General features: G+C 37.8%; 1 protein-coding gene across 13 annotated transcripts in view; it reads right to left on the bottom strand.

The window, feature by feature from the left end:
* Positions 1-16611, bottom strand: part of LOC138764641 (M1-specific T cell receptor alpha chain-like) — an 814651-nt gene that overhangs the window by 31973 nt on the left and 766067 nt on the right. The window contains exon 1 of one of the 13 annotated variants that reach the window (XM_069940837.1): positions 14425-14475. The exons of 9 other annotated variants lie outside the window; for them this stretch is intronic. In XM_069940837.1, coding sequence (XP_069796938.1) covers positions 14425-14440 — 16 coding nt within the window. In that variant the 5' untranslated portion in view covers positions 14441-14475. Of the gene's footprint in view, positions 1-2491; positions 2610-10057; positions 10112-12999; positions 13051-14424; positions 14476-16611 lie in introns of those variants that run through there. 3 more of the 13 variants (XM_069940839.1, XM_069940834.1, XM_069940824.1) reach the window with 3 other exon arrangements.

The following is a 16611-nucleotide window of genomic DNA, read 5'->3' as shown; positions in this document are numbered from 1 at the left end:
TCTCTTTCTTCCTTTCTCTATCTATCTCTATCTGAACATATTTGTTCATCTGACCCCTTCCCCCTCTGTCAATCGATCAGTATTTATGCCTGGCAGTTCCTTTGTTTAACGTTTGAGATAGATATTTCTTCACCACTAAAGATGGCACAACCATTGTAAAAATAGGAATGCAACATATTTGGCTGTATACAGAATGAGTCAAAAGGAAGATACAATTTTCTCTCATATTGTAGATGGGGATAACATCTCAGAATTTATTTATATTTTCCAAAAGCGATCATTGTAAATTAAGATTCGCAAAATAAAATGACCTTCTAAACACTTACCTGGTTCGACAACTAGTCGAGTCCCAATTCCAAATATCAACTCCCAGCTACCTGCAGAATTCACACAGTGGTCAACCCCTTTACAAATACATTTGATGTTCTCAATAATGTTCTTTCAATTACCTGTAGCCCCATAAATCTAAGATTTATTTTTTAAAATCCAGCCTCATTTTATGAATGTTCTTTAATAATTTTGACTGTCACCTAATCCCTTTAACTCCATCTTAAAATGTTCCCCATAAGGGATTGTTTTCCTGCCCATTTCACAAACGAATATAACATAATAAAAGCATATTCATCCGCTTTCCCCAAAGGAAATCACTGCTAAGATTTTGTTTGATTTTATTCCGCCTCAAAATACCAGTTAAAACAATGTTGATAAACATTCATCAGACTGGGAAAGAGGTCGAAGGGATGCTCAGGCTAAAGGGTAGACCATGTCACACGGCTGACCTCTGTGCATATCCAGCATGTTCTGACCTTGTCTCGGAGCTTGCCTTATCTGAGATATTCCCATTTTCAACTTCCTGCCTTTCCCATTCTCCCTGATACTTTAAGATCTTCGTGCCTGTTTCCTGACCTATTCTGGCACTGAATTGACAAATTTCTTAAAAAAAAAAGAAATGATAGAAACATTATTTATTTATGCACTTCAAAGGCTATCGGTGAACACCTTTCTATGTTATTGTGATTCGTCTAAGAGTTCTCCCTGTAACTTTGATTCCCAGTGAAAAGCATGGGTGAAAATGTCACCAATACATTTTCTGTTGGGAGTCACGTACTCGCATATTCCTCCCAATGTCATGTGGTCTCCTATGACAATAGGATTGGTGCCGCTTCCAAAACAGAAATGACAAAACCTCCCAGAAATCCACCAGTAAATGATCCCCTCCCAAAATTCAGTAAAATAACTTTCACTGCGCACTATTTCCATTGCATGTCTTATTTGAAAGAACCAATAAATCCGCTGATCTTTGAAATTTATTTCATAAATAAGGAGAACACAATTATTTTTCTGAAATGGAGCATTATTCATTCAAAGTCGAATGCTTACTTGCACGCACAATCAATAATTACTTCTTCAAAGTATAAATACGGTATTTGAACATTCGCACACGTTAATCAACTACGGAAACCATCCAAATTGAACACAAATCTTCTCAAGACATTGAGTGTTTTCAAGATTTTTAGTTTTGATTTAATATTTCAATATCTTCAGTTTTGTTCGTCCTCCCCCCCTCTCTCTCTATCTGTCCACCTGTCTCTCTTATGTAATTCATCAAGTACTTGTCTGTTTGTTTTTGATTATCTGTTTATCTACTAATTCATTTCTATGACTGTCAGGTGTAGATCTGCCTGTAAATCTTTCTGAAATCTTACCTCACCTGAATGATAGGCAATTTATAACAAGCTAATATACGGAAACAATTCCAAAAAAGAAAATATAATCGATTGGTCTGCATTTAATGCAAGATTTATTTAAAACTTTAATTAAAAAAATTACATTTAGACATACAGCATATTAACAGTCCCTTTCGGCCGTGACACCATGATACTCAATTACACCAAATTAACCTACAACTCATGGTACGTTTTGAATGGCGGGAGGAAACTGGAGCCCTCAAAAGAAACCCATGCAGACACGGAGAGAATGTACAAACTCCTTATAGAAAATGTGGGATTCAAAACCTGGTCCTGATCATTGGATCTGTAGCAGCATTGCACTAACTTCTACACTAACCATGTCACGCTATTGCTAAGTAACATGCAACGTCCTCTAATTCATGAGAAGGGGATGACTTATCTTACGATATCCGCATTTACGTTAAGCCTGTATTTAGAATTAATGGTAAGCTTTTATTTGTAATTTAGAATATTTAAATATAATGGCCTTGTCAGCACTTGTTTGTTTCGACAAATTCTCAAGTCCTTGTCCCAAATATTAAGAGTCTGTTGCTTCCAGAATTCCCACCGTGGCTGACACCCCAACTCTATCTGCTTGGGAAGTTAAGAGAATCGATTAGTTGGAGATTCTATTCATGAAAAGCACAAGGCTATTTGCAGCCCAAAATTAATCAAATACCGCTCAAACATCAGAAAGAGTTATAGCCATTCATAGACTGTCTTACTGACTATGGGAATAATCGAAGAATATCAGAACTTACTGGGTTTTATCATCAGTCTGGTCCCACTTCCAAATATTATGCGGTTGCCTACATCATTCACACAGTGCTCAACCCTCGTACAATATACGACCTGCCAATACATCATTGGAGTTCTCTCTCTCTCTCCCTGTGTGTGTGTGTGTGTGTGTGTGTCTGTGTGTGTGTGTGTGTGTGTGTGTGTGTGTGTGTGTGTGTGTGTTGGGGGGGGGTGGAATTTCTTATTTTCCAGTTGACCTCTCAATGTTTCCAGCATTTTCTGGTTATGTCTCCGACCCTACCTTGTGAGATATATTCCCACGGACTCCTCCACCTTTTCACTGCTATTTGAATCTAATTTGTCTCGTAAACTCTTTCCTCCAGAAATGTCATCGAGCTTAATCCCACACATGTCCAAGAATCCTATTGAATATGACAGCTTTTACGTCTGATAAATCATTGTCCAGTTGAGGATGCGTTCTCTAAATTCTCAATTAAATTACCGAGCTGTTTTTAATCGACTCTTTACCACTTTATTTTAATAGCAACGATCCTGAAATATGTTTCCATGTTTAGATATTTTTCCCCAAACTACCCACATTGCATAACGTCACCGATCAGCACACACACCACTTCCTCAAACAGTCCAAAACCATGCAACTTGTTTTCAATTACAACGGCCCATGACTGATCTACAGAACAGCATTTGATTGCCTATAATGTAGAAACATAACAAAATAAATCTGAATGACTCGTCTCTGCCTTTAGCTTTGTTTAATGTCCAAATAATATTGCATTGACTTTATTTGCACAGTACTGCATATCAGAATCCCCTTGCCTGATCCTCAACACAACATACGTGAAACTACCACAGATTCACACAGCAAAGCAATGGACTATTTGTTTCATCATATGCAAGCTGCCCATCAGGTGATTAACTATTTCTGGTACATTGGCCTTTATCAGTCAGTGTATTGAGATTGAACTTGGGTCATGTTACAATTGTGTAAGGCTTTGGTGAGGCCCTATTTGCACGATGGTGTTCAGTGATGGTAGCCGGAAAGATGCAGGAAATATGTCAAAATTGAGAAGGTGAATAGAAGATCAACGAGGATGTTGCCTGGCTCGGGGTTCTGAGCCATTGGGAGAGGTTGATCAGGCGAGGGCTTTAGTCTCTAGAGCACAGGAGGATGACGTATGACCTCATGCAGGGGTAAAAGATCATGAGTGGATTAAATCATATGAATGCAGGAGTCTTTCGCCCAGAGTAGGAAAGTCGAGAAACAGAAGTCACAGGTTTAAGTTGAAAGAGAATGATTTAATGGGATCCGAGTTCATTTCTTTTAACAAAAAAAAAAAGCATGGAACAAGCTTGCCGAAGAGGTGGGTGAGGCAGGTACTATTGCAATTTTGAAGAAACATTTAACCAGGTACATGTTTATAGGAATATGTGTCAAACGCAGGCAGGTAGGACTAGGGCGGGTGGGAATACTTTTAATTGACGAGGACAGATTTGGCCGAAGCACCTGTTTCCACGCTGAATGACACTATGACTCTATTCCAATCAGATTAAGTAGCAATTTGACCATAACATATCCCTCTTCGCTGTTCATGTACTCAGCGAGATGTTGATTTACATGTCATTTTCTTCCACCATGTTTTGAGGTATACCGAACCCCAACATCCTGGCCGAACAAAGTGGCGTCCCTAAGTTGCCCCGAATGTGCTGCTAACCGTTAGAACCTGGGGATAAGTGTGTTGTAGAATATATAAAACCTGTGTAGGATGCGTGAAATTGGGTGCTTGTTGGTCAACACGACTCGGGGTCTGATTGGTTTATTTCCGAGATCTATAACTCTTTGGACCTTAATACCACGAGTGTTTTTGTCCCGATCATATCATCAGGCAGAGATCCTTTTGTTACTGAGGACTTGAATCACCAACGTGTAACTGCCACCTGAATGCTAAATCCTCCTTAGATCCCATCTAAACTTCTGTCCACTTAGCCTAAATGTTGGCCAGTTAGCTGTGCTAACGTATAATCAAATATATAATTTTAATATCCATCTTCAATTTTATGAGATGCATTTGATCACTGTTGACTGAGCTGCTTTTATGCATTTGTCTTACTTCTGGAGTATAAAATACAGATGAAACCTTTCGTGTCCATAACCCACACATGTTATGTTGACCAGAATATAAAAATTGCCACTAAACTAATATTGAATATTAAATACTAACCGAGATTAACATTAAGTCTGGTGCCTCTTCCAAACACTAAAATGTTGAGACTTCCAGTATTCACACAGCAGGCAATCCCCTCATAAGAACTTAATTTACTGGATCCCTCTCTACACCTTTGTTAAATATCTTATTTTAAGGAATAAAATAACGGTTTCATTATTTGGTAGCTTTGCTTGATAACTTAGAAGAATGTTAGTTTGAGATCTGGGGCATTATTGGTGCAAAGTGGGACATCTGTTGAGACCCATAATAATGAAATACCTCGTGAGAATATGAGCACCTATTTCTAATAATTTATACTCTCTTTGACTAACTAATGGAAACCATCGATTATGAACACATTGTGTCAGCACTTACGAGGTCTTGCTCTCAGTTTGGTCCCACTTCCGAATATTAGCCTGTTGCCTTCATAATTCACACAGTGTTCAAACCTCTTACAATATACTCCTTGCCAATCCAATATTGGCGATCTCAGTGAAGCTATATCTTATGTAGAAGATGGGGAAATTATGTTAAGGCTAAAGGGAGGAATATGTAATCCACCAGTTTTCTGAGTGTTCACAGCATTTCCTGACAAGATGTCTCATTTCACGCTGTCAAAGACATCCCCGGGGACTTCTCCACTCCACTCCAATAACCTGATTATCCCCACTTTCAGAATGTCGAAGAATTAAATTAAATATGGCTGCATTTACCTCCCATCAATTATTGTCTGTGTTAGGAAGATTCCTCTGAATACTCTGTTAATTCTCAATTTAACACATTGGACAAACGTTGAACACCTCTTAAAATTTGGCAGTTTTCCCGACCTATCACAAAGTTGGATAGAAGTCTCCTACCAGGGCACCACCCAACCAGTTCCAGTCTCTGAAAATTTTGTTTTTAATTACAGTGACCTGCTATTTATAAAATACAAGACGTCGACTTCCTACAACATATACATATTACATATTACATTTGGCTTGCTCGGTTCAAACTTTAATTTGATTCCAGATCCAAACATTGTCACATTGAGTTTCTTCACACAAAATTACCTTTCTGTTCAAAGAAATTCTTATCTGGTTCCACATCAACTAAGTTATAGATTTGTAGATTCATTGAACACCGAAATTGACCTTTCAGGCCACCCCGTTCATGCTGATCATCAGGTACAAATGTATACGTATCCTACTCTCATTAACCGATAAACGAGAAAACTTGCAGATGCTGGGGTCAAATGTAATATACTGAATGGTGAAGAAATTCAGCAGGTCACACAGCATCCATAGGAAGTAACGGGTAACCAACGTTTCGGCAATAATTGTGATCTGTGCAGGATGCGTAAAACTGGGAATTTATGGTCAGCAGAGCTTTGGTGACATAAGGTCCAAATTCTAAACTCAATCACTCCATTGTGCACTATACCCTGGGATCTACAGATTTTCCTGTTTATTTCGAGGAGCCATAGATCCTTTTAGTCTTGATAATTCGTGTACTTAATGCTCTGGAAGTCTTTATCTCCACCATCTCAACAGATAATGATATCCAGAGACAAACCACCATCTTCGTGCACCGTCCTTTTCACATCCTTTCTCAATCTTTACCAGTTACTCTGAATCTATGCCCCTTAGTTATACATATTAATTATTCAAGTTTTCGCTCATGAATCAGATCAATGTAGATTAAATTACTTTTACGTATTCGTGCTAACTATGTATCATATGACAAATATATTGCTGAAATTCCTTGACGTCCAATACCCACTGCATGCTATGTTAATCGTATTATGGAATCTGCGTGAAACGATATACGAATATTGATGTCTTACCAGGATTAACAATTAGCCTGGTGCCGCTTCCAAATACTATCTTGTTGATCCCTCCAGAATTCACACAGCATGTGAATGCCTCACAAGAACTCAGTTTAGTTGACCTCTCGCTGCACTACTGTTATTGCATATTTTATTTCAAAAGATAAAATAACCTTCACCAATTTTGAGAGTTTGCACGAATGTTTAGATTTGAGCTACAATTTATTAAAATTATTACTGGCTATATCAATCAATTATATACTTCAAAATATAAGCACGGGTTTCAAATGCTTCACACTACTGCATCAACCATTGAAAATTGTGGAAGCTGAGAGAGAATATCATGACTCACTGAGCTGTACCGTGAATTTGGTTCAATATCTTGATATTAGCCTGTTTCTTCCATTGTTGCACAATGTTCACTTCTCTCTCTCTCTCTCCCTCTCTCTCTCTCTCTCTCTCTCTCTCTCTCTTTCTCTCTCTCTCTCTCTCACACACACACACACACACACACACACACACACACACACACACACACACACACACACACACACACACACATTTATATCTATTTATCTATTTATATTTATCTGCACACATACACACACACATATACAGACACATTCACGTTTTCCTGATCTTATTAAGGATTTCTTAGTCTAGTGGTATACCTCAGCATGTAAAATTACTAAGAGTGACTTATTTTATGTGGAATAATCATCTTCCCACTCTTCTTATCTCTCTCCATTTCTCTGTGAATCTATCTACGTCACCTGGCTGTTTTATTGCTTTTCTGTCTCTTTTCCCCTTTTCTATCGATGCATCTATCTTTCTGTACACTTAGCAGTTTACATATCTGCTGGTTCGTCTGCATATCAATTGAACTTTTTCTGCTGGCTGTTATTGACAACCATGTAAAACCATCTCCATTGCATAACTGCTTATGAAGTGGCTTTTCCACGAATTTCTATTAGGAAGATAGCCAATTTGTCCTTGTCATTTTAAAGGATAAAGATTAAAACTGGTAATCAACAATAGAAAACATCACTTTTTACAAAATGGTAACGTTTAAAACACACTTACTGGGTTCTACAATTACTAAAGTTCCTCTTCCAAATATTAATGGACTATTGCCTCCAATATTCACACAGTGCCCGACCGTCCTACATAAATGCTCTCCGGCCAATCAAATGTCTGATTAATCTTTGGGAAAAATACAATTCCATCGTTCACATTGACTCATAATGCTAATGATCGTCATTTCTATTTCATAACTAAGGATGGTATTTTATTTCAGAATTGCCCTCCAAAGCTTTAGACAGATTTATGCATCATAATAAACGTTGTCACATCTTTTAACAAAATAATATTCAGTACTAATACGTATCCAAATCCTTTGTCTATCCAAAGCAAATCAATCTATTGTTTTTCCATTTAATTTCATTCCATCACAGATTTCCCTTTGCATTTATGGAAATCCAGGAAGCTACAGATGGTGGTAGCTCGAACAAAAGAAAACTTCTGTAGGAACTCGATGGATCAGACAGCATCTGTGGAAAGAAACAGGCAGTCGGCCTTTCAGGTGGAAACCGTGCTTCGTCGACTGCCCATATTCAATCTTGTTAAAACCTACAATTAATTAGGTATCAATCGTTTAAACCATTTGTAGATACATCATACAGTAAATTTGAAGGCTTACGAGGTACAATGATTATTCTCGTTCCACTTCCAAATACTAATTCGTTTGCAGCATTCACACAGTGCCTGGGCCCTCTACAAAAACGAATATTATTAGGCAAAAATATTGGTTTATTTAATTTTCTCCAAAGAAGTGCATTTTGTGGCCAAATATTCCTTGTGTAAATATTGTGTATTCGAACATTAATTTGTAAATCTTGTACGTTTAATTTGTAGAGTCATCGACTCATACAGCTTGGAAACAGGCCCTTCGGCCGAATATGCCCACATAGATTAAAATATCCCACCTATTTTAATCCTACCTGCTTGTATTTCTCCCACGTCCTTTGAACCCACCCTATCCATGAATATTTCCATTTGCTCCCTAAACATTGCAATAGTTCCTGGATCAACCGCCTCCTCTGACAGACATTTCATACACCCATAACCTCTTTGTAAAAGTTAACCCGCAGTTTTCTGTTAAATCTCCACCCTCACCTTAAATCTATACCCTTTGGTTACTGATTTCCCCTGCTGTGGACAAAATACTCTGTATGTTCACTTAATCTACTCTTCTAAGTTTTTATACATCCATATGGCCGGGGGTGGGGGGGGGTTCACCTCACATTCTCCTGCACACCAAAAAATACAGCCCTTGCCTGGTCAACCTCTCCATAAAGATCAGTTCCCCAAGTCTTTGCAACGTTCACGTAAATCTTCTCTGCACTTGTTAGGGCTTGATAACATGTTTTCTATTGTCACGGTCACCAAAATCTTTGACAAGCTTCCGCATTAGACATTTCAAGAACCTTTTCAGGAAACGAATGTACCCTGTATCAAATATGTAATGCTTGATTTTAACAATGGAGAAATGGTTTAATTTATTCGCAGTCTTTACCCTTTTTTTCATTAAATGTTTCTGTCTGCTTTCTCCTGAGTGGAGAGGATCAAATGTAGAAAAGGGAAGAAAGTAGTCCAGAAAAAAACCCAGAAAATCAATGCTGAATCTGCTTGAAATAAGGATAGAAAAATGCCAGAAGCACTGAGTGGCCCAGTTGAAACTCTGCAAGGAAAAATAGTTTACATGTCGTTTCTTGAGCCTTCATCAGAACTCAAGTTATTTTTTCAGGATAAATTGGGGTGGGATGAGTGGTAGAAAATGAACGATCTCTGGCAGGGTAACACAAAATAATTTACTATGGTAGTTAATAAAAAATATTCCTTATCCGTGCAATGTGTTGCAAATTGGAATGCTGTAGGCCCGAACTAAAAGGCTCGAAAACAATAATGGAATAAGGAAACGGACCCAACAGGATGACAGGCAGAAATGTCAAGCCTGGCAAAAGGAAAAACGAGTTTCCTTCGATATTTTGACGGCATACTCTGGGACTTATATTGCGTGAACTGGTTAAATACTCATAATGGGAAAAGGAGGTGGCTAGAATTTATATTTTATTATTAACATTCTTAACCATTGATGCATTGACTATTATGTATCTCCCATACGTTCTGAGAGATCGCACTTAACTTGCTGTTGTGGTTAGCTTTGTTCCTGACCCATATATAAGTTTGTTATACTCTACACTGTGCGACAGGTCAGAACAAGGAACCTTATGCCCTAATTCTGATTTCAAGTTTCACATTCGAAAATAGATCCAATGATTTTCTATAAGGTTCCTAATGTTCTCACTCTTCAGTATAGCAGAACAGGAACAGTATTATCTGGCTTCCAGATGAATTAATATTTTACATTTCTCCCAGCCCTTGTAGTTTTGCTTCTGCATGATTATTAACCTTCAATTCTTGAAAAATGGCTATCATCTAGTTAATCACGTTTCTTAAAGAAAGAAAATAAAACAGAGAGATTTGAAACAACTCACTAGGTTGAACTTTAAGCCTTGTTCCAGATCCAAACATGAGCTTTCCCCTGTTATCATTCACACACCGTGACACCCTCCAACAATAACTCATTGACTACACTCTTAACTCATTCTCAATTTAAACTAAGGAAAAACCTTCCATTGTTTGTACATCTTGGGTGCTTTAAATGATTGAATCTTAGTAGATTGCTTGAGAATTGGGAAGGCTAATTCGGTAACTTTTAAACACAAACGTAATTACGTTTTCCTTTGGTTTACAATGCAAACGTATAGAATTATCATCCTTACTTGGTGTAAGGCAGAGTTTCGTCCCAGGCTCAAATGTTTTATTCCTGCCCACATTCACACGGTTCTATTTCGCCAACACAAGAACGGTCAGTCAATGCATCTTTGTTGAAAAAAGAGCAACTCCTAATATGCATTAAATGTTTGGAGGAATTGCCTTCGTCTTGATATTGAGGGAGTGGAGACAATTAGCATTTGGCATCGTACATACGCAGCTTGATTTTTTTCTCTTGCAGCTTAATGCTTGTTCTCACTTGATTCCCACCCCTCACCCCCCCAGCCCCGAGTTAATACGGATATCCTGAATCATTAACACAGAGTCAATGAGTCCCACAGGTATACAGCAGGGAAACAGGATCATCAGCCTAACTCGTCCATTACAAACAGATAGTGACACATGCCAACATTTGGCTTTTATTCCCCCAAAAGCTTTCGTGTCCATTTACCTCTTGTAAGTGTCATAATTGCACCCTTCTCTTCAGTTTTCTGTGCAAAAAAGTTTCTAACACATCCCATTTTAAATCACCATAAACTCCCACCCTCTCATTTCAGATACCCAGATCCTGGTGAAAAGACTGTTTCCATGCACCCTTATAAATTCTCCTCAAGATTTTATATATCCCCACATGGACACCCGACAGTTAACTACGCTCAAGAGAAAAGGAGTCAAAGCCAATTCAACCCGTCATGAGGAATAGGAGAGGCGCAATTCATCAAGCTTATGGCTGGCTTTCTCCTCGGTGCTATTTCTTGCACTATTCTGATACCCCTGATTTCCCAAAAATCAGCCACCTGCTATTCTTACTGAATATCAGATGAATGCTCACAGTCTTCCAGGTCGAGAATTACATAGACTCACTGCCCACCGAATTAAGTTAAAATCTTCCACAGGCCCACATCTTATTCTGACTATGTTACAGATGGTCCGACGTATCTCAGTCAAGGATAATATAATCTTCTCTTCCCTTTTGAGGAAACTTACAGTGACATTTCCTCTCGTTCTTCCTAGGCACCTGGAAGCAGGCTTTGTGTACTGAACGCTTCCTGCTCTTCCCTTGCATCGAGTCAACCTACCTACCACGCTATTCATACAAACTATAAACCACCATCTACTTGTCTGATGTTCTTTCTGATAATATGGAGACTAAAATTGGACAGCATCCATATGAGACGACTAATCTAACAATCCCAATTCAAGATAACATCTTTTGAAGGAATAATGGACACGGGTAGATAGTTGGTGAAGAAGGCGTTTAGTTGCTTTGTTTGTCTGATGTTAGGGACATAATTTATCAGCTTTCCTGACATGATTAATTCGATAAACCGTGACTGAATTCTTACCAGGGATAACGATAAGTTTGGTACAGCTTCAATAAACTGTTTATCATTCCCCGAAAATCCCACACAGTGACTGTTTCATTCACAAGAACCCAGACGTCACCAGAATCATCGGACACTTTGTTTCATTTTTAGAGCTGTGAAATGAAGTGAATGCAATGTGGTTGTTATTATTGGGGCATGATCGGTGTGATGTCCTCCCTAGTTCAGCTGGAAGCATAATTTTTTCACGAACATGTGATTGGTGAAGACACGACACTTCGAAAAAAATTATTTTGCTAATTAAAAGGAATCACGAAAATTAGAGCAGGAAGTGACCACTAGACCCCTTAAACCTGCTAATTAAATATGATCATGGCTGAACTACGATGCCTCACCTCTTCCGTGTCAGTTCCTCATAACGATCAATTTCTCGATCTTTGAAATATCTACCCATGTTAAATATATAGAATGATCTCGCCTCCACTACTCTCAGGACAAAACGCATCCGAGATTCGTGCTCGGGTTGTATGTTAATGGGGTGTCAAATCAACGGCATGGTCTATTAGGGGCAAATTGACCAGTTGCAGAGCTGTATGTATAATTTAATTTTAAAGAATTATATGATGATGCCAGTTGAAATGAGCAGCCTCTTAATTTGACTCATATCTAATTGTTCATGACCCTCTCACTAGCGAAAGTATAATTGTCAACCTTCCTTTAAGATCTTAAATGTTTGAATAAGGTGACTCGTATTCTTCTAAACTCCAAGGAATACGAACTCAAACTACAGAGCCCCTCTTGACAGGGCATCTCTCTCATTCAAGAAATGGTCCTGGTCAATTTCCTTCGGGTTGTCTCTAAAGTTACTTTAGCATTTTCTTCTTGCTGTGCTCGGTCGTTCAAATGTGGCCTCAACTGCACTCTGTATAACTGCAACAAATACTCCCTATTTTAAAGCCTTTCCGTTAACAATAAAGATAAGCATGTCTTTTTGACTTCTTAATGTCTTGTTGGACCAGCCGGTCTGTAATTAATGGACTCATTAACGTTCTCTTTCAATTTAGAAAATAATCCACCTCTTACCAATGTGTGCGACCGCACATTTCCCCACATCGAACCCCCTTTGCTCTAGCGTGGACCTTTGAGGGTAGAAGGATAACATCTATAGCAATGAGGTATATGGTGAAATAATTTTAGCCATATCTCTTCTGCAGAAATGATTGATGTCCAGAATGTCTCATCAATTATTCTCCACATCTATTAAACCGTGGAGATTATTTTAAAAGAAAAAATATTTCAATTATTATCCCGAGAATAGAACATTAAGCGTTGCTTACTTGGCTGCACCATTAGCTTGGTCCCAGATCCAAATATTAACTTTGTGCGATCATCCACACAACATGACATCCCATGTCAAGAACCTTTATCTGAAGCGAAGCACTAAGACTAACCATAAAATTGACTTTATATTTGTTGACTTTGGAATCCTTCCCAATGGGAATTTCTCTCATTCCAGTCAATAAAATAATCTCTTGTAAAGAAGAGTGTAATTATTCAATCATAACGGAGTCATCCTAAATCTGTTTATCCACATGTATGGCTGTCAATCTGTACAGAGAAACACAATAACGGTAGATACTGGTAGACTGTGAAAAGCTGGAGGGACATGTATGTCAGGCAGCATCCATGGAAATAACCGATACACAACCTGTTTATAAACCTATCTGTCCGTTTATTTGCTTGCCTGCCTTTGTCCATCTCCTGTTTACCTTTGAACTCTTGTACCCACCTGATCCTTGTGTTCCTATAGTCAAGAACTGTTCATGTTAAAATATTAACCATTGGCCCATCTTTATTTAACCACTCGCACTATGTAATTATATTTTATTTACGACTCAGTCATACTTCCATTTGTGACTATGTCCCCACTTGTATTTTATTCTTGCAATAACTGCTGCACGTACCTATGGACAGCACGAAAAATAAAGCTGTTTGCTGAATCTTGGACAAAAATAATTCAATTCAATTCACATTAGTGGTATCTGCTTATGGCGTAGCAAATTTTGTTGGTAGGAATATGGTTATTGCTGTTCACTGACTATCTCAATTTCACAGAACATGACTTCTGAATTGCCCTGCAAAGGAAATGACAATTTAGTTTGAATAATTCTTCTGATATCTTACCGGGATAAATAAGGAGCTTGGTACCGATACCAAAGAGTATTTTCCCAACTCCTCCAGAATACACACAATAATTTACTCATTGACAAGAACTGATCAGAGCGACTGCACTGTCTGGTAAAACATGTATCCTGTGTTAGGGAATTGAGGCGTTTAAGTAATCAAAAAGTTTTAAAAAATAGCCATTTGGTGATAATCTCAGGTGAACAAAGTTTCATATTTATTCAGACATATCTGAATATTAATTGTCCCGATATCAGCCCAACCAATGACTTTTTGTCATAATAGTTCATGGCTTTATTCACACATTGGTTTGGATAATAGAAAGGAATGCTTGGCCAAATGGACGTTTAATGCACATTAAGAAATTGCATCATTGCTGTGAGGTTGTATTGTACGTCAACGCACATTATATTTATCAACATTTCAATCAAACGTTTCTGATATTAAAAAAATGACCAAAGGAAAGGGTTTACGGATAAAATCAGAAGGTTTAAAGTTGACAGCGAGCATTCGGGTATTTGAACTGACACCCTCAATCACTTGTCTGTTTTTGTTTTAGTGGATACGTTTGAACTTACTTGTTAATACTGTCATCTTGGTTCCTGAACCAAACACAAGCTTCTGTCCAGAGCCCACACAGCAATGTAACCCATAACAAAAACCCATTCGGCTAACTTTGATGCTCATTTCACACCAATGAATAAACCTTCGGAGTTGGTTTGGAATGGGAGAATATGCAATAAAATTAGTGACCTAAAATTATAATATTCTTTTTCCCTTTCTGTGAACATCAGCTGAATATTTTTAGTACCTCTGCTTTTCTGCAACTATTAAGAGTTATAGAGTCCCTAGCATCCAACTCAGTGCATTGAATATTTGTTTCTGGATTCCGAATCTCCCAAAAGATCAGATAGTAAACTAGAGTTAATGAATAAGGTTGGAAACCATTCACTAGAAACGAGCAAGTAGGAAAAAAGTTAGTTGTTATATAGAGAGTTGATTGTGAAAATACATAGGCCAGGGTCACCCTGGTTCAAATCCTTGACTCTGAATTAATTACCTAAATGACTCCTAAAATGTGTAATCTAATTGTGCATTAGCTTATTTAATATCTCACGTTATCTGGCACATCTACCAAAGGGAAATGGATTCAGGATATTGTCGGAATTGTCAAATTTTCTTAGGTCAACCGAAAAGGCTGTTCATCCCAACAAAATCCATTCCATAATTCTGATCATTCTTTCACGGTATGAATATTCACAATCACACTGCAGTCAGAGCATTCAGTATCCAATGTATCGACAGACTAATTGATACAGTGCAAATGCAAGACAACGTATATACATTTGGAGATAAATAGAGTCCTATCAATTTTAATTGATACTTACTTATTATCACAGTTAACCTAGTCCCCGTTCCAAAGATGAGTTTGATGTTAGCTCCCACATCCACACAGTACTACTCCCCATATCAAAAACTTCACCCAGGTTGAGTTTAGCACATTACCACTCTCACAGGCTTTACTTCTGAATACTTGATATAATTGAATCGAAATATCTGCAGTGCACTCTTATCCAAAATATGTTTTAATTATGAATAAAGGTAACCTATTCATGTCTCAAACATAACTTATTTATGTAAGATGGGGCACAGCTACGTCCTTGTTAAGTTTCCAAAATAGCAACCAAATTTCTCGATCAATAATCCAAGGACATAACCTTGAATTGTGAAGATATTGATCTTCTAGAAACTGAATGTATCTGTTTTTTAGTCAGGGCCAAACTGTCTCAATAATGATGAAGACAATATAGTAGGTGTCTTGTTACAAAATCCAACTGGTGACTTTTTGGAGTTCTTTACTCCAGAGAGTTTTGGGTAATAGATCCCTGGGAGTCGTTAAATAGCAAACCTTTCTGAAGATCGTGTAACAAGGGCTATGGAGATCTGGTGGAGAAAGGATGAATACTAAGGTTTTTGCAGCCAAAATCATGTTCTATAGTGCAGAAGGCTTGAGTGAACATATGGCCTCCTTCATTCCCCTATCTGTTTCAAGCTTTGTCCGCTGTAAATGTGGCTTCAGAGCTATCAATTTGTTTGGCACTTCAGGGGCACTGAAGGATGGGACATGAATATCTGCATTTTTTAATTCAGTAATTTAGAATTTGTTGACACATATATATTTTTAAAGTTTGCAAAGCTGTAAATTATCGGATCAGATCAGATCAGATCAGATCAGTTGATTTACTCCAGAGAGTAAAAAGTGTTTGGAATCAGGGATGCACTGCCTGCGTGATCGGAGAGGTCATGTACTCTCATAACATTCAACTCGTTTCAAGATGAGTACTTAAATCAGCATCGCAGAGAAGACTATGGACCAAGAACTGGTAAATTAAATTTGAATAGACACTCGTGATTCGCCTAAAGGCCTGTTTTGGTGCTACATCTGTGACGTTATGGATCTATTGTCTAGACATAAGTCCAAGATTGTAATTAATGTCTTCCATTAAACATTACAATTGTTTCTATGCTTTAAAGTTGATTCGGGATAATAATTAGATTTAATGAAGGATAGCCATCAAATTAGAGAATGGAGAGGTGAAAAGAAAGGTTAAAAAACTAGTTTTGCACTATTTCCAAAACACAACTCTCCTATGTATTTATAACTACATATTTATTCTTATCAAAGGCAAACAATATGTTTTCATTAACTGGTGTAAAAGTAACTAATGATTGTTCTTATTAATCTAATGCGATGCTAATCTGTT

The sequence above is a fragment of the Narcine bancroftii genome, chromosome 5 (assembly GCF_036971445.1).
Source record: "Narcine bancroftii isolate sNarBan1 chromosome 5, sNarBan1.hap1, whole genome shotgun sequence".
Classification (NCBI taxonomy): Eukaryota; Metazoa; Chordata; class Chondrichthyes; order Torpediniformes; family Narcinidae; genus Narcine; species Narcine bancroftii.
The sequence above is the reverse complement of the archived record's forward strand: the minus strand, read 5'-3'. Positions and strand labels throughout refer to the sequence as shown.